Genomic DNA, 24,028 nt, shown 5'->3' with positions numbered 1-24,028 from the left:
GTGAGGTTTACTTATATCACTGGTGTGTCCCGTTCAGTGAGGTAGGAACAGGGTGTGACAATGCTCGTTGCTGTCACATGTGTTTCTCATTGGTGAGATTTTTACATCACACCACTGTTACTTCAGTCTTTTTCAACCAATGGGGAATGAGTCCAAATCTCTGGTAGTAAAATCTCCCCTTTGCAAAACTAGTTGCATTTTTGTGATTAGTGTTTTGATTTTACTCTAGCAAAATAATTTTTATTTTTTATTTGGAAATCCCTCTGTTTTCAAGTCTTATTTCATAAAAAACACAGTTTCTGCAACTCCAAAGGTGTTACTAGTTCCAGATGTTCTGTTTCACTCCAGCTGTCTACCACTGACTATCAGCAATGATGCAGAAAAACAACTGTTGTATTCATAAATCAGTAGTGAAAAAACAGGACAGTACTGCCTGACTTTCTTTAATTGGTGTCTTCTAAAATGTGTAATTATTTGAAGAAATGTATCCTTGAACTGAATCTTCATATATTTCAAAAAGAATGTCAATTTACATACATATGTGTGTGTGTGTGTTTAAGAAAACATACATTGGCCCTGGCCAGTTGGCTCAGCGGTAGAGCGTCGGCCTGGCGTGCAGGGGACCCGGGTTCGGTTCCCGGCCAGGGCACATAGGAGAAGCGCCCATTTGCTTCTCCACCCCCCCTCCTTCCTTCCTCTCTGTCTCTCTCCTCCCCTCCCGCAGCCGAGGCTCCATTGGAGCAAAGATGGCCCGGGCGCTGGGGATGGCTCCTTGGCCTCTGCCCCAGGCGCTAGAGTGGCTCTGGTCGCGGCAGAGCAACGCCCCGGAGGGGCAGAGCATCGCCCCCTGGTGGGCAGAGCATTGCCCCTGGTGGGCGTGCCGGGTGGATCCCGGTTGAGTGCATGCGGGAGTCTGTCTGACTGTCTCTCCCCGTTTCCAGCTTCAGAAAAATACAAAAAAAAAAAAAAGAAAGAAAGAAAACATACATTGGTTTCTTTTTTAAATTTTTATTTATTGGTTTTTAGAGAGAGAAGATGGGAGAGAGAGAAACATCGACTTGTTGTTCCACTTATTTATGCATTCATCGGTTGAGTCTTGTATGTGCCCTGACTCAGGACAACACTCCAACCAACTGAGCTAACTGGCCAGGGCTATATATGTGTTTTTTCTTGTTTGTTTGTTTTTAAATAGAGAAATACTGAAATGTGGATAGACACCAGAGACCATAGCATGAATAAGAAAGGGGCTTTGAAGAAATTCCCTAGGAGTTATACAATTACACCTATTTTGCCTCAGATCACTTTTTAAAAAGTGATTCTATAAGTCTGGTTCAAGCTTTATTATCTACTGTGACTTGTTTATAAATTTTAACTCACAATTTGGTTTAAGCCCTTGAGTTATTATCTGCCTTTTTTAAACATAGTCATTTTGAGATATGCAACCAGACAGGCATATTAATGCCCAGTTGCAATTAAAACCTGGGATCTGACTTCTGACCTAGTCCATGAGACCATATCACTAAGAGGGATTGAACATCATTATACAGTTGACAAGGGGTAGAGAGAAAGAAGAAAGACTGATCTTGCAACATATAAAAAGAATGTGTATAGCCTGATTAGGCAGTGGCGCAGTGAATAGAGCATCAGACTGGGATGCAAAGGACCCAGGTTCAAAACCCTGAGGTCACTGGCTTGAGCGCAGGATCATAGACACGACCCCATGGTCGTTGACTTGAGCCCAAAGGTTGCTGGCTTGAAGCCCAAGGTCACTAGTTTCAGCCCAGAGTTGCTGGCTTGAGCAAGGGGTCACTCACTCTGCTGTAGCCCCCCCATCAAGGCACATATGAGAAAGCAATCAATGAACAACTAAAGGAGCCACAACGAAGAATTGATGCTTCTCATCTCTCTCCCTTCCTGTCTGTCTGTCCCTATCTGTCCCTCTCTCAGAATTCAGAATCTCTCTCTGTCTGTCACACACACACACACAACAAATGCCTATATTATTTTGGAAAATTTGTTTAAATAGATAGAAGAACACAGCAGGAAGACCACCTCTCTTTCCTATGGGGCATATATAGTTTCTACTTTAGAAAATCAAAATTGGGTTAATTATATCGACTGAAAGAAACTCACAGCCCTGGAGTTATGAGTCTCTGCCCAGGAGTGCCTGGCTGCATGGGACAAGGAACTGTTAGCCCAGTAACTCAGAGAGCACCTGCTACCACAGTGGGGCTGGGAATGGCATCACAAGGGAGATAGCTGTGCTTTCTGACTGTAGGAGCATCCACATAAGTACCTCCTAGGCAGGAAGTAGCACCATAACTTGGGATTGATACAGGAATTGAGAGCATGAGCCAAGGGACACTAAAATGCTACATTGGTTGAAATGGAAGCATGAGAATCTTTACAACTTAACCCATTTCCCAGCAGCCTGCCCCTGCTGAAACGGCGGCTCTGATTGGCTGTCTTGGTGAGGCCGGCTCTGTGTGGAGGAGCCCTCACTGTCCAGGGTCACACCCATTGCCTCGCCTCCCTTGTCCAGCCTCTCAGCTGGGACCAGGTCCTGCAGGCACAGCCCCGCCCTCTCACCTCAGACACCGTGTCCCTTGGAGGTTCTTGCCTACTGTCCAGGCCCAGGGGCTGCTTTTAGAAGCCAAAATTCATGGCCTGCTTCTTGTGGAGTCAGAGTATACATTACATGCATACTCTGTTTTTAAAAGAACCAAGTGAAAGCCCCCTGTAATCTTCTTACTGATATGTGGTTCTTGATGGTTTAAGAAGCAGTTTTATCTGTAGGATCCCCTTAAATCTCCTTAATGCTTTGGGAGGCCCTATTTATTACCCCCATTTTTCTCGATGAGGAAACAAAAGCTTACTTAGCAAGGGGCCGCCAGGATGCAAGTAAGACGGAGAGCCACTCATGCGACAGGCTTTCCCTACATCTCAAGTCATGGCTACACTGCCTTTTTTATGTTTTGTGAAGAGGGAGGACACCGTAGAGGTGACATCACACCATAGCAAAGGCTGCCTGACCCACATGACCTAACATTAATGTTGTCACCCTGGGTCACCAACCCGAGGTCAAGTCTGCCAGGTCTCTGCTCTGTCAAATTAAATGTCCTCCCATTCCCCTACTCTGCTCTTCAGAAGCAAACAACCGAGTCCTGTCCGTACTCACGGGATAAGGGTAGACCTAAGCGCCACCTCCTGAGGCCAGGAGAGCGACATAAACTACTTGGAATTTTTCTGTGAGGAGGGTTGGTCTCTCCTCCCTGTTTTTACTGGCCTTTTACTAGAAGACACTGAAATTAGTATGATGGATTTCATACATGAAACACTACATGAAGATAGCCTAAACTTTTGCATAATGCCCGTCCCTGAAACCTACCAAAACCAACACTAATGCCAGCGAAGCACCACCCAGTACTTACTATCTTTATTTTGCTGCCATCTCTGCTGGGCTGGTGGGATCTTCCTTTAATTATCATTTCTTATTTACGGGCTGAAGCACGCATTGCTGGAAATACTTAAAGCAAGGCCAGGCACAGGGTATCCCTGCAGGCAACAAGGGACTCTGCAGGACTGGGGCACCTGGGCGTAGCTTCATCGCCGTCTGCTGCGTCACTGTATTCTGCAGCAGTAAGAAGAAACAATTTTCACGTAGCTTCCCAAAGGGAAGATTGGCAGTTCAATTCAACAGTCACTTTGGGAGCATGTGCTAGGTAGGGACAGCTGGTGGCTCACGTCATGACCCCCAGTTTGGTGTTCAGAGGGCTTCCCTTTGAGGAGAGGAGTCTAGTTGTCTGAAAGTCTGTGCCATGGCAAAGGCAGCAAAGAATGCTGAGTTCACAGAAAGGGTGGAGGAGCATGTAGAGGGGCAGGGAAAGCAAGGCCTCATGGGAATCCGTGTGGGGGAAGGCAAGGGGCCCAACACAGGGAAGGAACAACATGTGCAAAGGCACAGAGGCACAGCGGGCTGCAACACTGTTGCTTTCGGCCAGAACATGAACTGTTTGTGGGATGTGCCTGGAAGAAGGAATGGAAGGCGAGGTTGGGGCACGGCCTGGGTAACGTCTCAATCTTTAAGGTAGTGGGAAGCATTGTAGAAAGATCACAGTGGAGGACCTCTAACAAATCTCTCCAGCTCAGTCACCAACCCATCAAATCAGACGTCAGCCATAAACAGCTGCAGACCAGTGTGACAAGCCAGGGTGCCAGGGACCTGGAGTGGGCAGACATAGCAGAGACACCAGTGTGGCCTGAGCCCTCCCCAGTTAGTAGAGCAAAAGCAGTCAGTGGTGAACCAGACCCACCCTTCACCCCCCACACTTTCTCGTCTAAAGTGGATCTGGGCTCTCTCAAGTCCCATCTGTCGGAGGAGACCGAGCAGCCCAGGGGGTGCGGCTCCTCCAGGTCTGAGCCGTTAGACAGGGTCAGGGTGGGGCTGTGACAGCACCCTGGGGTTCCAGGGCAGGAAAACCCAGAGGGCCCCTCTGCGGACCTTCTGTCTTTGCACCTGTGGATGGGAGGGGCTGCGTGAGAATAAGGTGTACAGGAAAATAGGTGGCTTTCAATTAATTTATCAAAGCACTTTCAGGTCCCATTTCAAACCAAGAAAACCACAGTTAACACAGAAAAAAAAAAAAAGACAAAGCGGCCTGAATCATTTCACCTGCTCCCTTTTCAAAGGCGTGTACCACACATTCAAGAGGAGCAGAGGGATCCACACTTTTATCCACTGACTAGGCGTCAGGTGCGTACTAGGTGCTCGCTGTGTGCTGTCATCTAGCCCTCCCTCCAATCCCTTTGGAAACCTCTGCGTGGCCGCATTTTACAGATGAGGAATCTGAGGCCTGGAAAGGTCATCTTCTTCCCTCAAGGTCACAAAGTAGGAAACTGCTCATTTGGACTTCAGATCACCCGAGTGCCCCTGGGACACCAGGTGCTGTGGTGGCTGCCTGGGTGTCCTGGCGCAGCTGTGCTGAGGTGGGCAGGGTCAGTGTCTCGGCAGAAAGGCAGGGACGAGTGATAGGGCAGGCTGGACTCAGGCTGGACCGCTGGGTTGGAAGTCCCAGCCCTGCTGCTGCTGAGCTGTGTGTGCTTGCTCCTGTGTCTTCATGCATCTGTGCCCCAGTGTCTTCACACGGAGCGTGCTGTGCTGGACACTGCTGTGTCTGCCCACCGACGCTCACTTGCCGCTTGATTTCCAACTGGCAGCAGCTGCGAAATTTTGCCTGACACTTTCTTGTGCCACCGGAGCCCTTGTCCGGGACGGATGGACATGCCCTCCCCAGTGCTCGGGAGCCGCCCTGGTCAGGCCCTGAAGGGAGCAGGAGTATAATGCCCTGTGATAACTGGTTTAATAAAGCCCGCTACATTGGCTGGCCACCTTCCCTCTTGTCTGACTTCTATCATCCTCTGCTAGTGCTTCCTGGGCTCACCTCCCAAGTGAACTACTCACACTCTACTCTTTGTCTTGGCTCAGCTACTGGGAGAACCTGAGCTAAGACAGGTAGGGATGATGTACTCATCTCAGTCAAAGGGTTGGGAATATGTAATAGTGCTTGGGACTCACCGAGCACCACCCAGTGTTAATTCTAATCCTTAATCCAGTTATACAGCCAATGGGAAATACATTTGCACTCACACAAAAATCAGCTCATTTTGCCCCTGCACAAGAGGAGACCCATCATACTGTCTCCTGATTTGTTTGCAGGAGGAACAACCACGCCTGCACCTCGTCTGCAATGCCCAGGAAGTCATTTGACTTCTGCTCCTCATGCCCATGTGCACAATAAGGATGACACTAGTTCCTACTACAGCGGCTGAAGGGAGGGTTAGCATAGAGTGACGTCATACGTAGAGCCCCCTTAGAATAGGAACTGCACAAATTAAATGCCCAGTGCATGTTAGTAATTACAAACGTTTAAATTTCACAATTTGAATTCCCTTCAAAAAAAAGACCCATCTCTTGTCATGAGCCTTTCTTTGTACTACTTTACTTTTTAAAAATTACCAGAGTGCAAGAACTCTAATAAAGCAGGAGGCCACATGACCTAACCTCATCATTTATCCTTGCCCCACAACCTGTACATTTTGAATATTATGTTGTTTAGACTCTGGGTTCTGCTAGAATCCCCTGAAGAGTATTCATGATTATTTTGTTTTGTTCAAGCAATCAGTCGGGTTCAGACTGCTTGTGCTGCCTTGCCTTCGCGGACAAGGAGTCTGATGGCAGTTTAGAAATTCTAGGCAATGACAGTGACAGAGGTGAAGTGGCTTGGCCAGGGTCTCTGAGAGCTGGGCCGGCTGCCAGGCCTCATGCTCCAAATGCTTTCGAAGACACACATCCTCCCTGGACTTCACCTTCACCTCTCAGGCTCTCACTTCCCCCTAGACAGCATTGGGTAAGCAGGACCGAGGCTCGTGATGGGTCCCTGTCTGATCTTTGGCCTTCTCTGGAATCGATGCTGTCAGTCAGAGTGAAGCAACAGGGAGAAGTGTCCAGCCTTCTGTCCCTAGCAGGGCAGTGACCCCCCACAGCCAACAGGGAAGCACGTCTCACGTTCCTCACACATAACTGCACCGGTCTCCTTAAGGCTGGAAGCAGTCAAGTAACTGCTGTGCTGTTCACCATCCCCCCCCCCCCCTTAAGCTTTCGGAACAGTTGATAGGATCTGTATAAATATTTTCAGACATTGGTTTCCAGTTTTAATCATTCAGCTAACCCTTTGTTTCTAAAATTCACAATATCTAGCCTGACCTGTGGTGGCGCAGTGGATAAAGCGTCGACCTGGAAATGTTGAGGTCACCGGTTCGAAACCCTGGGCTTGCCTGGTCAAGGCACATATGGGAGTTGATGCTTCCAGCTCCTCCCCACCTTCTCTCTCTGTCTCTCTCTCCCTCTCTATCTCTCTCTCTCTCCCTTTCTCTCTCCTCTCTAAAATGAATAAATAAAAATTAAAAAAAAATAAAATAAAATTCACAATATTGTAGCTCAAACAATTCTCTGGTATTGTTTGTGGATAAATACAAAGATTTCTTGGGTTCGAATCCTGGCTCCTCGTCCTGCTAGCTGTGTGGCATTGACCTCTGTGGGTTTCAGTTTCCTATCTAGAAAATGAAACCCCAGGGGGTTTGAGATTCGGAGACTCGGTGCATGTGGAGTGCCTAGAACAGTGTCAGTGTTCTTACAGTTTAAACTATATATTTTATTTTCTTGGATTTAAAGCAATCAGATAATGGAAAACAACAGATAGGAATTTATAAGAAATTGTAAGCATTCAGGTTTTGTTTTCTTTCTGGGTTTTTTTCTGAGCTATCCCTCATTCTGAAAGATTTTCTGTTCCTTTTGTTTACTGAAATCATTATTCCTGTTCCTTCATGAACAAAGCCTGCTTTTTTTTACTGGAGAAACCCAGCTGGGTCCCAGGTCCTTAGGAATCAATATTCCTTATACTTACTAAGGATTTGGAGAGAGGCTAAGAGTGAAGTGCTGAAACACAATGTAGGGAGCAGTCTTATTTCTTTAAAAATTGCCTAAAAAATCCAACACTGCTAATTTTTTTTTTCATTCTAGGTTTCAAAAGAACGGGCATTTGGCAATGGGTCCTTGGGTTCAGCCTTCCTAGCATTTCCACAGTCCCGCTGGTGGGGAAGGGTGCTGTTCACAGCTCAAAGGCTGCCTGAGGGCACCGCTGGCTCACGTGGACGAGCTTCCTGCTAGAGACATCTGTGGCGATGCTCTGGCCCAGGCAGGACTAGAAGTTGCCCTTGGGGTTCAAGGAGAACATCCCAGGCTGATCTCTAATTGTTTCTGTTTGATTTATACATGGTTATTAAGGTTTCACTATCTCCGTAGACTGTGCATTATCTTAAGTGCTCAGCTCGGTCAATTTTCATGTGTGCACCCATGTAGCCAGCACTCAGATCCAGATATAGAACATCTTCTCCCCTGGAGGTGTCTCTCACAGCCTCATTTATCCCTAAAGGTGACTGCCGTCCTGACCTTTGTCTTCGTAGATTGTTTGCCTACAGTTGAACTTCATGTACATGAAATGCTGACAGAGATCCTCTTTTATGTCTGCTTCCACACGGCGTTGTATCTGTGAGCTCCACCCCGTTGCCTCTGGAGCAGCCGTGTGCTGTTTTCCATGGAATGCATCTTTCATTGTCCGAATTCCATTGTGCATATATATCCTAGTATCCATCCCACTGGGGTGGGTCTGTGGTTGTTTCCTGTTTGGGGCTATTATAAATAATGTTGCTATCAACACTCATGTACACTCCTGGTTAATGATGGACATGATTTCCCTTCCCCCTTAGTAACCTAATTCTAAGAGAGTGGTCATTTATAGTCAGGAATGTAGCTTTGGAACCTTTGGATAGAGAGGAATAAACTGGGGAATATTTGTTTATAAAGCACCTTGAACTTTAGAATTGAGATTATTTACTTTGAAAAGTGGTGGGATTGGTGGTTTAAAGTAATTGTGCAGCCTCAAACAAGCCATTAGATATCTCTAAGACTCAGTTCCCCCATCTATAAAATGGCTATAATATCAGTAGCATGCAAAAATAACAGAATTGTAGGAATTAGATGACATAATGAAATAAAGCACTTAGACCCTAGCCCTCTGAACAATCATTGTTAATTGCTATTACTGACTTTTCATTGTAATAAAAAAGTAAAGTCAAAGCTGCTAAAAAGTTGCGTAAGATTATTAACAAAACGTAACCAGTGTAAACAAATAATTTGTTTTAATGCCAGATGTCAAGTAAAAATGTTTTTCTTCTTACTTCATAACTTCTTTTGCTTCAGTCTGAATTTCTATAGTTAAATAAAGCTCTCCATTTAAACAAAGAGATCTCCTGGTTAGGATATGGAGGGGGAAATGGGAAGGGGAAGCATGTCATTGTGTGGTCGACATAACTCGAAATCCTTTTAACTTTGGGTTGTGAGAAAAATTATTTTCAGTGTTTGTGTGTCTAGCTTAGAGTTCTTTTGATCCCCAACCTTCTAATAATAGGTGGTAATTTTGATTCAGTGTGATCTGACCCAGGGTCAGAAATTCCAAAGCCCAGAGAGGTAACTCAGCTATTCCCAGTCTTATAAGTATACGGATTCATGTACTTCCAAAATGAAATCGCATTACAGTGTCAGATACTCGGTGAGGTTACTACCCAAGCGGCTTTGATGAGAACATGCAAACATTGGAGATGGAAGAGCTGATGTTGAAAGAGCAGATAGCTTATCATTGTAGAAATGGTCTTCCGTCTGGGTCCCCAAGAAATGGTCTTGGCTCATTTTCTATCAGCCAAGAAAGCCACCCCACTGGGCGACCACTCACAGAAAGAGGGAGAAACAATGCCTCCCACACCAAAAGAACATTCAAAAATGTTACTTTTTATTTTGAAATCATTTCAGACTTACCGAAAAGTTGCAAAAATAGTACTAAGAAATCATGTCTGCCCTTTGCCCAGATTCCCCAAATGTTAGAACTTCGTCATATTTGTACCAGTCCCCTTCCTCTTTCTGTTTATATAACCCACCGCATGTACCTCACACCCCCACACACATGCACCCCCCCACACACCATTCCCAACACACACCCCACACACAGGCACCCAAGCACACACACACACATGCACCCCACACACACCATCCCCAGCACGTACCGCACACACATGCACCTAAGCGCACGTACACACACACACATATGCACCCCCCCCACACCATTCCCAACACACCCCCCACACACAGGCACCCAAGCACAGACACACACATGCACCCCACACACACCATTCCCAACACACATCCCACACACACACACACCCAAGCACACACACACATATCCTCCTCTTTACTGAACCTTTGAGAATTGCTGCAGACATTGTGTCCTTACCCTAAGTGTGTATTTCCTAAAAATAGAAATATTGTTGCAGAACCACAGTGAAATTAACACTCATTCAGTGTTAACACTATTACCCAATCTGCAGACTTAATTCAAATCTCATCTAATGTCCCAAAGATGTCCTTCATAGCAAATGAAATGAAGAATTATATTTTTGGTCCAGTCTCTAATCTAAGATAACATATATCTAGTTGAATTTATTTCCTCAGAAAATATTTTAAGGGATCTTGAACTCTTGCTTATTAGAAAATCCTTCTGTAAAATAACATTTGTTTACCTGTCAACCTGATGATCAGTGGAAGAACTAGGTAAGAAGAATGGCTTCTTAAAATATTTGCCTGTGCTTATGGAGGAGGGGGCATAAAAGTAGTTAAAACGAATATATTTAGTTGCACTAATTCTATGCAAGCAAAATTAAGAAGATTTTTTTTTTGTCCCGCCCTTAAGAGGTTGGAGAGTGACAGTGCTGCTAAGTTTTTTGGTGAGTGGGGTGAAGTCATAACTTGTTCATCTTCTAACCAGTGCGTAGAGTTGCAGATGTCCATTGTGAGAAAGCAGACCTGCGTTTCTTCTTTCTTCAGACAATGGTCACAGTAGCTGCACTTTCTTTGGCAGATGTGGTGTTGGAAAAAGCCATGCATAAGTGCATCTTGAAGCCCCTGAAGAAGCACGTGGAGGCCATGCTGAAGGACTTCCACATGGCCGACGGCTCATGGAAACAACTCAAGGAGAACCTGCAGCTTGTGCGGCAGAGGAATCCACAGGAGCTGGGGGTCTTTGCCCCCACCCCTGATTTTGTGGATGTGGAGAAAATTAAAGTCAAATTCATCACTATGCAGAAGATGTACTCACCAGAAAAGAAAGTCATGCTGCTGTTGAGGGTCTGCAAGCTTATTTATACTGTCATGGAGAACAACTCAGGTGAGCTGCCACTCCCACCAGAGCAGGGATGTGGCCAGTGGCCAGTGGCCAGACCAGTCATGAGGCAGGCCTTCTGATTCCCAGTTTCTCTTCCTTTCAATCTCTTGTTTTCACCAAGCTGCTCACAAAAATGCAAGTGTTACGTTAGTGTCTGGCAAATTAGTCGCAAGCAACAGATTAGTAGCATCAACAAAGTAATCAGATGAGTGCAACAGGATTTTTGCGACACCAGTTTATTGAAGATTTTAGTACAGAGCAGTGAATACATGTCCAGTCTCTGCAGGCTGAGTTTAAATCCTAGCTCTGCAAATGGATTCATTCATTAACTGTGGGACTTTGGCCACCTTACTTTACCTTCTAAGAGGCAGTGTCTGCGCCTCTTGTTGGATATGACCCTTCTCTTCATGAGATGGGCATGAGATGGGATGAGGCTGGCCTAGCCCAAGCATAATGGAAATGTTGATTATAACCATTGCTACATTTTGGCCAGTGAGGGCTTGTGTCAGTGATCTATAGCATTTGTCAGTCACTTGGAGCATTCAGTAAACAATGCAGTTTCATTATAGCCATTTCATGGGCTCTTCCTCCTTTTCCATAAGCTGAAGCAATGTAACTGGAAGTCACAAAAGAGTTACAAAGTTGGGAAGTAAACCCAGGATTTCCCCTGTGCTGCTGTTTCTAGATCATAACCCTGTCTCATGGGTAACCATAAGTCCTGCGTTGTTCCGGGTCTGCAGGGAGCCTGTTGTAATTCCGTGGATGGCCGCCACCTTTCTTCTGAGTGAAACTGCTTCATGGAGGAGGAACAGAGAGAAAACACAAGCCCTATTAACCACTCAAGTAGAAATGTGTGTGCATTTAAATTGTTGAGGAAAGACATTAATGCATGAGGTCTTTTTTTTTTTTAAGATTTTTATTTATTGATTTTACAAAGAGAGGAATGAGAGGGGCAGGGAGTGAAAAGTACCAACTCATAGCTGCTTCCTGGATTGCTTGTCGTATGTGCCTTGACCAGGCAAGCTCAGGGCTTCAACCTGGCGACCTCAGCATTCCAGGTCAATGCTTTATCCACTGTGGCACCACAGGTCAGACAATGCATGAGCTCTTAGGCTAGCAGTGATAGCATATGAACATCACCTCTTAAATTTGCCAGCATATTTTACTTATAGAAAATATATGGTGGCCCTGGCTGGTTGGCTCAGCGGTAGAGCGTCGGCCTGGCGTGCGGGGGACCCGGGTTCGATTCCCGGCCAGGGCACATAGGAGAAACGCTCATTTGCTTCTCCACCCCCCCTCTTCCTCTCTGTCTCTCTCTTCCCCTCCCGCAGCCGAGGCTCCATTGGAGCAAAGATGGCCCGGGCGCTGGGGATGGCTCCTTGGCCTCTGCCCCAGGCGCTAGAGTGGCTCTGGTCGCGGCAGAGCGACGCCCCGGAGGGGCAGAGCATCGCCCCCTGGTGGGCAGAGCATCGCCCCTGGTGGGCGTGCCAGGTGGATCCCGGTCGGGCGCATGCGGGAGTCTGTCTGACTGTCTCTCCCCGTTTCCAGCTTCAGAAAAATACAAAAAAAATAAATAAATAAATAAAAAGAAAATATATGGTTATAGTTCCTGAAATCTTTTATATAAAAGATCCCAGAAAACATCTGCACAGGATTATATTCTTCCAAAGCACAGTTTCTCGACCTCAGCACTAATGACATCCTCACCAGACGATTCTTCGTGGTGAGGGCTGTCCACTTCCTGTAGGAAGTTCACCAGCATCCTGGATGCCGCTGCACCCCCACCTTCCAGTCCCAACAATAACAACACCTCTAAACAATGCCAATTTCTCCTGGGAACAAAATCACCCTCACTGAGAATCACCACTGTAATGAAAAATAGCAATAAAGACTAAAATATTTTTGCCATACATTAATCACGTTTATCTATTCAACATATGCTGAATTACCAGATTTTAATAAATTGTGCAGAGAGCAGAGAGCAACCTTCATTCCTGGCTTGGGTTTGGTCTTGTTATTATGTTTGTGATTGACTTGAACAGACAGCAGTAGAAAACAAGACACAAAGGGTTAACATAATAAGTAGATACTTTATAAATTGGTTTGTAATATTGCTTGCTAAAGCTAAACTTTTTAAAAGTACTGTGTCCTATTGCATAACATGCAACTCATGTCAATAGGGAGAAAAATGGTTCCTGTGTTCATTGACTCCTAGATGCTCGTTTTGAAATTGAGTTAGGGCTGGTCTGAGCCATGAGCAGCTGGGAAGGCGGTAGGCTGCACCGGATTCCAGAAACACCCACCTCTACTTATAAATAGCACAATTTCCCCAGGATGACTCCTCATCATCTAATAAAAGCAGCAAGTAGGATATGAAAGATACGTTGGTAAAAATACTCCTGTCTTCCCCTTTGCTCCTAACCCCAGGGAGGATGTATGGCGCTGACGACTTTCTCCCAGTCCTGACCTATGTCCTCGCGCAGTGTGACATGCTGGAGCTGGACACGGAGATCGAGTACATGATGGAGCTCCTAGACCCTTCGCTGCTGCATGGAGAAGGTAACGTGCCTTCGGAGAGGTGGGAGGGCGGCTGCTCCGGGGAGGTTGTGTTCTTTGTTGTTGAGATGAAGCTCATACAACAAAATCCACCATTTTGAAGTGCCTGACTCAGTGACATTTAGTACAACTCAGCGTTACGCAATCCACCAACTGTGACTAGCTCCAAAAATATACCCTGAAATAAAAACCCGTCTCGATTAAAAACAAACAAACAGAAAAACCTATTAGTTAAGCAGTTACATAGGAGCCTTTTTGGAAATCCTAAAGGTTAAGTCAAGTTTTAATTTAAAAGAATTTGCTGATATTTTTTTCTAACTACAAAAGTAATACATATTATTTTTAGGAAATTTGGAAATGTAACCCTACCATAATTATACTTCACTGAGATTAGTTAATTTCAGTGAAAATATTGTTCAATAGAATAAATGTTATTTTGAAAAAGAAAAAAAATTTTTAAGAGGAAGTTGTGAAACTTCTGTTATTGAATATCCCCACTGTCAAAAAAAATGTCCTGTTGTTATACCAGCAAAACAGACGAAGGCCCGTCTTTTGTTTTCATCATTTAAAAAAGATTTTGTTTTCAAGATCGAAACTGCACTCATTTCCTTTTTTTATTAAAACAACAAAACAAAACAGTATCTGTTCCTTGCTCAACTGAAAATACCGCAGAGTAAGATCTGGGCGATTTGTTTTCAATTAACCGTGGCAGCTCAGTTTCCTCCTCGTGTCTGCCTGACCCCGTGTCTTAGCAGAAATCCCTCCTCCTGACACATTGGTTAGGTGTTCTATCCTGGAAATAATTGGGGTGTTTGTCGTCGTGATCGCAGCCTTGAAAAGCAGAAATAACTGGGACTCCCCCGTGAGCTGGTCTCTTCAAAGGAGAACGAGCTCGGCCTGTGCATTGTGGGTCCTCTTAGTCCATTTCTGTGCATCCCTGGAGGAGCCTGGACAGACCCTGGCTGCTGAGTTGTTGCGTAGACTTTCCTTTTTCTTTTCTCCAGGGAGGTTGAGCTCTGGGCTTCAGTAAAAAGATCCAGGAGTGTTTTTGGATTCCCCGAGGAATGCATCAGATCCAGGAGTGTTTTAGGATTCCCCAAGGAATGCATCATACTTGGAGTTTCCCTGAAGGGGGCCTTCTGTGGATTGTTACCCACAACCTGTTCCTTGGTCCCCTAGTGCTTGAGTTCCTTATCAGGTCTGTCCTCCTCCTCAGAGCCCATAGGTACATCTTCCCACCTCTCTAGGGTTACTGCTGACTGAGGGTTAGTGATGAATATCCTGTCACCTTGCCACCCTACCCCAGACAGATGTGAACGGGCCTCTTTATTCCTTTACCCTCTTGCCTGTTCACCATCCCCCATGTTATTTACACCCTCAGCCGCCAAGGCCCTGCCTGGAGCTCTCCCTACGGGCTCTGCCCTGGATTTGACAGGAGGGCAAGGCATGTGGCTTTGTCCAGCGACCAAGAGAAGCATACAGGCCATCATTACAAATTGCATCATTTTTATAGTTTTGTATGTGTCCAGGTTGGGTGGGTTTTCTGTCTTTTTTTTTTTTTTTTTAAGTTTCAATCATGTTTATTTTAGTGAAAAGTATATCCAATTCTTGGCACTTAAGGGAAAGGGCATGCCAGTGTCACTCAGAAAATTACCATTCTGTTGCTGACGATGTGTACTTAGGACAAACATATGCATACATCTTGTAGCCGAGGATCTAGACAGCCACTTCCTGCCACCATTCCCAGCGTTTTCCCAGAGGAGGAAGCTGTCCTGTACTCTGTGTTGCTGTCCTTGCCTCTAGGAATCACACATGAGAGCAACACAGAGACCCAGCTAGTGAACATATAGGGCAGCCTGTGGGCTCATGCTTCAACTAGAGCCTGCTTCCACTTAACTGTGTCTCGAGCTTCCTGGCCACCTTCCCCCGGAGAGCAGGGTGGCCCGGCCGCATTGGCCGGGGCTCCAGGCCAGGCCTGCGCTTCAGTGAACTGAAGCTTGCTGAGCAGGGAGCCGCGCCCGACTCAGCCTCTGCGGCCTGCCCACGACCCGCTGTCTGCAGGGCAGCAGCCCACATCTTTTTCTGCTATTTAAGCAGGTAATTTCATTTATGGAAAAGGCATCACGAACCCCTTTTAAGTGCACAGCTCTTGTGGTAGGGTTATAGTTCTGCTGAAAAATGAGCCTTCCTCTAACTGCATCCACATGTTCCTAAGTGCATCAGTTCTTTTTTTTCTTTTCTTTTCTTTTCTTCTTTTTTTTGTATTTTTCTGAAGTTGGAAACGGGGGAGGCAGTCAGATAGACTCCCGCATGAGCCCAACCGGGATCCACCCGGCACGCCCACCAGGGGGCTCTGCTCTGCCCATCTGGGGCGTTGCTCTGTTGCAACCAGAGCCATTCTAGCGCCTGAGGCAGAGGCCACAGAGCCATCCCCAGAGCCCGGGCCAACTTTGCTCCAATGGAGCCTTGGCTGCGGGAGGGGAAGAGAGAGACAGAAAGGAAGAAGAGGGGGAAGGGTGGAGAAGCAGATGGGTGCTTCTCCTGTGTGCCCTGGCCGGGGATCGAACCCGGGACTCCCGCATGCCAGACTGATGCTCTACCACTGAGCCAACCAGCCAGGGCCCTAAGTGCATCAGTTCTGCACTTCCAGCATTGTGAGTTTTCTCCTCAGCGACCTGAACAGATCAGAGCCATGCAGTCTGACATGTAAGGTCCAAAGGAAACCTCCTCCCTTCCCATGTCGACTCTAGCAGTCCCTTCAAGTCTCAACTCTAATTCTAATTGAATATTTAAGTCGATATTGATTTCTCCTGAAATTCTGTAGCCCTGGCCGGTTGGCTTAGCGGTAGAGCATTGGCCTGGCGTCTGGATGTCCCAGGTTCAATTCCTGGTCAGGGCACATAGGAGAAGTGACCATCTGCTTCTCCACCCCTCCTATCCCCCCTTCACTCTTTTTCTCTCTCTCTTCTTCTCCTGCAGCCATGGCTTGAATGATTCGAGCAAGTTGGCCGCAGGCGCTGAGTATGGCTCCATGGCTTCACCTCAGGCACTAAAATAACTTGGTTATTGAGCAATGGAGAAGTGGCCCCAGATGGACAGAGCTTTGCCTCTGTAAGGGGCTTGCTGGGGGGATCCTCGTCAAGGCACATGTGGGAGTCTATCTCTCTGTACCCCCGCCCTCCTCTCCTCTCATTTAATTTAAAAAAAGAAAAGAAATTCTGTGTAGCATTTCACATTCAATCATGTGCTGATTTGTTCACTGGGGCAAATATTTAGTAGAATTCAGCTACTCACAGCTCTGTGCTAGCGTGTGGCGCTGCCCTAAGGAACTTACCCCCAGCTGGTGGGGCCTAAACTATTCAAATAACTAAATCAGAAGCCTGACATGTGGCATGGGCATGGGAAGCGGCCTGGAGGATGCTGCCATAAAAATAGCCCCCAGAGCTCTGTCAGTAACCCAAAAAGCACGGAGGTATTTCTTCCTCCAGGTACATGCCCACTGTGAGTCACAGGGGCTCTGCTCACTTCCCAGGTGGCGGGCCAATTGCCATTTTGACTGTTGTCACTTGTTGAACACAGAGTTGTTGGAGGCCTTGTATTAGCAGCTAAATACTTTGGCCATGAAAATGGTACTTCTGCACAAAACTGATTTAACCACAACTAATTCTGGTCCCTGCACCAGTAAACAACCAGTGTCTGTTTTCTTCAATACATATATAACCTTCTGTAGAGGAGGGAATCAGACTCTGCTTCTTACAAACCTACCCCGCTCTGTGCCTGTCTTGGGCTCATGGTAGAGATGCAATAGTACTTTGACAAAGAAGGTCTCTCACTGTAAAATGTGGGTGTCCGATTAGGAAATCTGTGATAAACATTTGGGGTGCCTCTTAGCGATTCTACATCACAATGCTTGCAAGTTCCTCAGAAGGCTCCAAATTTTCGTTGAGGACAAAACTACGAACACATTTCTTTGTATCTCAGGGCATTGTAGTTTCTTAACACTCCCCAAGCATAAGAAATCATTCCTAAATGCGCCATCAAAGGGACATTCCTTGCTTTTCCTTGTAAATTACTTTTTCCTACAGGTGTCACCTTAGCGCCCAGGTTTGGACAGGGAAGGGAATCAGGAGGAAGATGTTATTGCAAATACACTTATACTGTGTGCAGTTCTTTCAAAGCCTATCCTTTACTTAAAATTTAAAAAATATTAACTCTAAAAAAAAAAAAAGAAAGAAAGAAAGAAAGAGACCCCAAAGAAAGAATTGGCAGGAGATAAGCAGGCTCCTGTTCTAAAATAACTGAGTCTGGGCTCGGAGCTGTGACCTCGCCTCCCTCACGTGCCTCCCCACCTCTGACGAGCCTCAGTGAAAAGGCCTGACCTTTTTGGCAAAACATTTTCACAATCGCACTTAATTTAGAAATTCTTGGATGTCTCGCCCCTTGGAGTGAGAACCCCATCAGTGAAAACGGGGCGCTGCCAGGCAGGGCCGTCGGTGTCCCTGTCCCCGCACAGGCCTCGGTTGCCTACGTCCATGGGAGGGAGTGCATAAGTGGTCAGAGCGGGGCGTTAGGGTGTGCTCCTGGGGGTGTGCTCCTGTGGTCCCTCAGGAGAGGCGAGTGGACGAGGTGGGGGGAATACAGGCACAGCCTCTGTACGTCCCCTCTCTCACCACCAGACCCTGAAGCCCATGGGGACTCATCTCTCTGTCCTTTCTAGGAGGCTATTACTTGACAAGCGCCTATGGGGCACTGTCTCTGATAAAGAATTTCCAAGAAGAACAAGCTGCAAGACTGCTCAGCTCCGAGACCAGAGACACCCTGAGGCAGTGGCACAAAAGGAGAACCACCAACCGAACCATCCCCTCCGTGGATGACTTTCAGGTGCGTGGCCGGCGGTGGTGAGGAGGGTGGGGGGGCAGGCGCGCTGCTTCCTCTGTCCCTCATGAAGGCTGGCTCACAGGGCGCACACAGCTCAGGGCTCGGGGTCCCCCCTATGTCACATCATCGGGCGGAAGAGATATTTTCAGCCACCCTCTGACCTTGATGTTTCACTTCTCTGTTTCGCTTATACTGAAAAAGAGATATATGGGTTTAGCCCAAGTCTTCTTGCTCTTAATAAAGCAAAGTCAAATTAAGGCAGGATTTCTCCCAGAATGTTCAGCATGGATGCTGAGCACTAGGCAGACAGGAAGCCAAGGAGGACGTTCCTGGCAGAGATGGTGGGTGGGGTTTTTTTTGCATCAGAAGACCAGGTGGAAATAGCAGTGTTAGACTCTGCAGTTGCCTGGTCTGTCTGACAAGAGGGAAAGGTGCACTCGCATTTTCCCTTCTCCCCTTCCTTCTTCTCTACCCATCCCCTCAAAACAGAAGACCCCAGAATCTCACTAGCAGCGGACAGGTCCTGCCTGGGTCCCCATCTGTAATTTTCCATGACGACAAGCTGGTGCCAAGAATGTGAAATTCCCAAAGAGCTTGTTTCTTAGAGAGGAGAGACAGGTTAGGGCTATAGAAATCCGTAGCCAGCACAACCCTGGATTTGCTCATAGTCTGTGAAATTATGAGTAAGTCTGCAAATGTCTTTGAATCGTATTTTGAAAACTTGAAATCAAATTCTAATGCCTGATGGCGTTTTGTCCTCTGCGTCGTGTGGTGAATATTGAAGCAAGACAGATTTGTCCACGTCCATCCTCAGATTCACTTTCCTTGCCTTTCTGCCTCTCGATCCTCTGAACATACTCAAAGGTACATGCGGTTCCGTCAGCCCTTCATGGAAAGGCAAGATGATCAGCTTCTTCTCTAAGTGGGCAGTATTTTCACAGATTCCTTCCCGGTACATAGATCAGAAAAGCAAGCTTGCCTACTGTGTGCTTGCCTGCCCCCTTGGGCTGTTGAAAGGCTGTCCACGTGTTAAGTGATTTTGCACACACAGGTCCTTGGGGTTCTGTGGAGGGGACTCTTTAGGTTGTGTGCCCTCTGGAGGATAGGAACAGAAGAAATGAGAAACATTCATTCTTCCATCTCCCTGCCTGACACCAGCCCCTTCCTCTTGTGCCCTCTCCACGTGGAGCTGCTAACCTAGAGACCTCCAGAGGCCACAGTGTCCCCTTCCTTCCTCACACTCCTCCCCACTGGCCCCTCTCACCCAGGAGATGCACACCTCAGAATGTAACCCAAGAAGGGAATTTTCAGCACTCAGTTTGGGTGTAAAAACACTCAGACCCAAAACTCCACTTGGAACTTCTAACTCATGGGTCACAGCTGCACACACAAGTCTCCGCACATTGGAGAGGCAGCACCCGCAGTGGTGAAGATGCTGGAGTGCTGGCTCTGCCACTCCTCGCTGTGTGACCTTGGACAAGTTGCTCAGTCTCTCTGTGCCTCAAGTTCTTCACTGGTCAAATGTAAAAAATGTAGACTTCTTTCACAGAGTTCTCTTCAGAAGTCGATGAGTAAATGGACATCAAGTGTTGGGGGGTTGAGATGGGAGAGGAGGGCGGGTAAAGTGGAACATGTGAGCTTGCTGAGGTGCTCTAATCAAGCACGGCAGAGCTACCTTAGCCATGCAGAGCACACTGGCCTCCCCTCTGCCAAGCTTGCCCTTCCAGCATCCCAGGAAACCCTCACAGTGACCCCGTGGGGCCCTGGATAGGGATCACCACTTCACTTCACTCCTGAGTGGGGCTGCCAGACTTAAAAGAGGAAAATGTTCTGTCTGAAAAATCAAATGTAACTGGGTATTCTCTGTTTTGTCTGCTAACCCCTCTCCCAAAGAGGAGGAAATTGATGTTACTGAGGGTCACAAAATCTCAGAAAGCCTGGTGTGAGCATAGGATCTTTATGCCTCATCCGGGCTTGCATCCGTGGGATCGAGGCTGTGTGGCATTCCGTGACGGCACACACCTGGTGCTAGCCACAGCGCCACGCCTGCAAACGTCTCCTGGTACGTCCCTGCAGTACCACTTTGCTCATAACCAGCTCCATCGCCAAGCCTTTTTAGAAGAATCAACATTTCCTTCCTGCTGACTTATTCTATATTGCACTCAGAGACACTTGTGTTAGGTTGAACCACATGAAATTGCCATGCAGGGAGGTGAAAAACGGTCACACACTGTCAGTATCTTCTGGTCCAGCCTAACATTCCTGCCCTTGCTCAGGCTTCATGAAGAGTAGTCCAGAGAGAGTCCGGTCTGTGCTCTGCATATTTCACGTCCCTTCCTGCTGACTCCCGCTTCCGGCTCTTCTGCTTCATCTGTTTTCCAAGCTAGGAATCGACCCAGCTCGGATCTGGGTCACACTCTTCACCAGGGATTTCTTAACCAGGGTTTATGAAGGACACTTCCAAACAGCGGAGTGAACTTCCTGCTCCTTATATTCGGAATTAAAATTCTGCCACCGTGTCCATAGAGCTGCTCTCACCACTGTCCACAGTTAGCTCAGCCTCCTTCCTGGCACATGGCGCCTTGTGTCCTGACAGGACGCATCCCGAGGAGCCAGAGCCTGGAGTGGCACGCAGGTTCGGCTCCTCCTTGCCTCTCAGGTGCTCACTTATTGCTGCTCTGCCTCAGTTCCTTCTTCTCACTGGGCCCCCAACATGTCTCTTTCCACCTGCAGAATTACCTTCGAGTTGCATTCCAGGAGGTTGGCAGTGGCTGCACGGGAAAGACCCTCCTCGTGAGACCGTACGTCACCACCGAGGATGTGTGTCAGCTCTGCGCCGAGAAGTTTAAGGTGGGGGACCCCGAGGAGTACAGCCTCTTCCTCTTCGTTGACGAGACGTGGCAGCAGCTGGCAGAGGACACGTACCCTCAGAAAATCAAGGCTGAGCTGCACAGCCGCCCGCAACCCCACATCTTCCACTTCGTCTACAAGCGCATCAAGAACGATCCTTACGGCGTCATTTTCCAGAATGGGGAAGAAGACCTCACCACCTCCTAGAAGACACCTAGGACTATCCAGTGGTGCATTCGAAGGGGAGTGAGGCACCTAGCCTCTGGCTTCCACGCACTTGTGCTTGAAAAGCAGTCACCTCCTTGGAGACCTCTCGGCTCAGTGACTAAGCCATCCACAGACTGACTGGGCCAAGCGCGTCTTCACCCACATTGCCCCGGCAAGGCAGCTGAGGCTCATGAAACAGTAGGGTTCCCCTCAGAGATGGAGAATTGCATTTGATGGGCCAAGTGTCCTAAGATTGTTTGCTACCCATTCGCAGCCAGGTTCCAGGTGGGCTCACCTCTGGCCACATTTAAGGTACAAGGTTGTTCTCTTGAATGCAACAGCAGGTGTGTGACAAGACCAGCCGATGCCGGCGTCAGGTTCTCAGTTCTGTGGGTGGCCTCATCCTTTCACTTTCGTCTTTTCTTTCTGTCTCTCTTTTTTTTTTTTTTTTTTTTTTTACAAAGAGCCTTTGTGTTTTTATATATTTCATAGAAATTTTTATGGCAGTTGCAGGTAAACTGTCAGGATTGGTTTTTAAAATATTTTTGTAATTTTAAAATATTCTATAATTATGCATGTGATTTTAACATTTAATATTCAAAAAAAAAATCTCTTGCTGGATTTGAGAGTATTGTGTTTTAGAAGTCTCTCTTCTCTAACTGGATGCTTCAGCAACTTTGTGGGGAGAGACTGCTATATTTCTTAAAGTGATGTATTACTGACACTGGCCACAGAATGCCTTTGGAAATCTGATGTACTGTTACCCTGTTCACGCTCAGAGATGTTGTGCTGTTCCGTGTTTTAACCAAGTGATGCTGAGGATCAGGAGAGAAATGAATGTAGAGAGAGATCGAGAGAGAAATATAGACTCTAACAAAGGACGAAGGAGTTAGTCTGCTGGTTCAGACTCCTTGAAGGAAGTGGGCAAAGGAGATAGAAGGGACCCTCTATGCTGAGAATACTGTCAATATGCTGATATTTGGCAAAATTTTTTCATGTTATTTGCTTTTGGAAACAATTCTGAAAGTCCCACAATGCACCAAAAAGGCCATCTGCATTTTAAGAATGTGTGGTGAAGTAAATTTCTGTTTTGTGAAACTTGGTTGGAGGGGCACAAAGTGTGAGGGTCTTATATCAATGTAACACAGGTAGTTGCAAAAACGTGTTATTGTGCTGTGTAAAGATGCGTCGTCATCCAATGTGGTTGGCTTCATACCTTGTTCCTTTGTTAGCTTTTGTGATACATCCAGAACCCTCAGCACATACTGTGTTGTACTTCCTTGTGTAAATGATTTTTTAAATGGAATTTTGCACATAAAACATTGTAATACTGTACGATAATCATGTGTGAAAATAATTTTTTGAAATATTCTCTGGTTGTCTTTTTTTTTTTTTTGAGAAGCAGAATACAATTGTGCGCCACATGTGATGTAAATCTGAGACCCAGGCCAGTTTTTGTGGTCAGATAATCCATAGAGAGGAAACAGAAAAGCTTACTTTTCCTCAGTAGCCCATGTACAGATAGACAAAAATCAAGAAGCCAAAGGAAGAACGTTCTAACCTGAAAGGATTTCCAGGGTTACCTGGAAATTATCTAGATGGTAATTGGCTGAGTTGGACCTACAGAAAATCACAGTTAATCAAAGGGCCCTGCAGACCACCCACCCATTCTTTCAAAATCTCTCAAGTGCCCAGGCTGAGGCTTCAGAGCTCTCTCAAAACCAGCCGACACAGGCTCTGTCAGCTCTGGTGCTCTATTCCTGGCACTTGCAGCCCTGCCTGGAAGTTAGCAAGTGCTTGATAAGTCCTTGTGTCTGAACAAACTTTCTAACCCAGTAACAGATACTTCAAGATCAGGAAGATGGCTAACAGGCAGCCTAATTTTGTATTTACAATAAATTCAAAATGACAGTCAACCCATACAGTTGTCCTCCCCACTCTCCTAATTAAAGTCATCGTGCTGTTGTTATCCTTAGAAATCAGTTTTCTGCTGATGTAAAGCAAGTCACAACATCTGAATGGGAGGCAGCCTCAGCAGCCTTTAGTGAGATGACAGTGAGAGCAAAATAGGAAAAGTTAGTGCGAGCAAAAGAAAACATCACGAGACAACTTCTGGTTTTGTCATTGGGCAACATTTCTGCTAAAATTACAACATAACATGTGTCTTCGCTTTTCCCCCCACGCAGACATTTCTCAGTTCTCAATTTGTCAGGAAACAGATTTTGGTTCAGTTTAGAAGGAATAAGAGGAAAGTAAAAATATACATGCTGGTGGAGGGAGGGGAGAATGTATTTCCAGATCTAAAAATATGTTATAAAAGTTGAATGCCGGCCAGAGGAAAGGATTCTTTATAAAATATTGCACGCACTGCCAAATATTCCCCCGGGGGACACAGAATAGAAATAGAAACTGTTCAAGTAGTTTATGTCATGTGAAAGTTACAACTTGAGATCTATAAGAAAACACAAAAGGCAGGAAGCCCGACCATGAATGCTTTCATTCATAAATGTGCCTTCAGTGGGTGGCTCTCACCCTTGACTTACTTGAAGAAAGTTAAAATGAGAGCGCGCTCTGGTTAGTGACAGCACGGCCTGGGTCCCAGCTCCCAATATCTGAGAGAAATGGCACCGTGCCTGGGACACAGGTATTTTAATCATCTGGCAGTAGCTGATAGTAAAAGCCTAAAAAAAAAATGTCTTTAAGGCTAT

General features: G+C 46.5%; 1 protein-coding gene across 14 annotated transcripts in view; it reads left to right on the top strand.

The window, feature by feature from the left end:
* The window catches only part of RIN2 (Ras and Rab interactor 2), a 247,243-nt gene extending 224,552 nt beyond the window's left edge, over positions 1 to 22,691 (top strand). For all 14 annotated transcript variants that reach the window (XM_066387018.1, XM_066387025.1, XM_066387015.1 and 11 more), the window contains 4 exons: positions 10,527 to 10,832; positions 13,257 to 13,388; positions 18,103 to 18,266; positions 20,997 to 22,691. In XM_066387018.1, coding sequence (XP_066243115.1) covers positions 10,527 to 10,832; positions 13,257 to 13,388; positions 18,103 to 18,266; positions 20,997 to 21,320 — 926 coding nt within the window. In that variant the 3' untranslated portion in view covers positions 21,321 to 22,691. The remainder of the gene's footprint in view (positions 1 to 10,526; positions 10,833 to 13,256; positions 13,389 to 18,102; positions 18,267 to 20,996) is intronic.
* Positions 22,692 to 24,028: the final 1,337 nt, after the last annotated feature.

This window comes from Saccopteryx leptura, chromosome 5, assembly GCF_036850995.1.
Source record: "Saccopteryx leptura isolate mSacLep1 chromosome 5, mSacLep1_pri_phased_curated, whole genome shotgun sequence".
In the NCBI taxonomy this organism is placed as follows: Eukaryota; Metazoa; Chordata; class Mammalia; order Chiroptera; family Emballonuridae; genus Saccopteryx; species Saccopteryx leptura.
The sequence above is the reverse complement of the archived record's forward strand: the minus strand, read 5'-3'. Positions and strand labels throughout refer to the sequence as shown.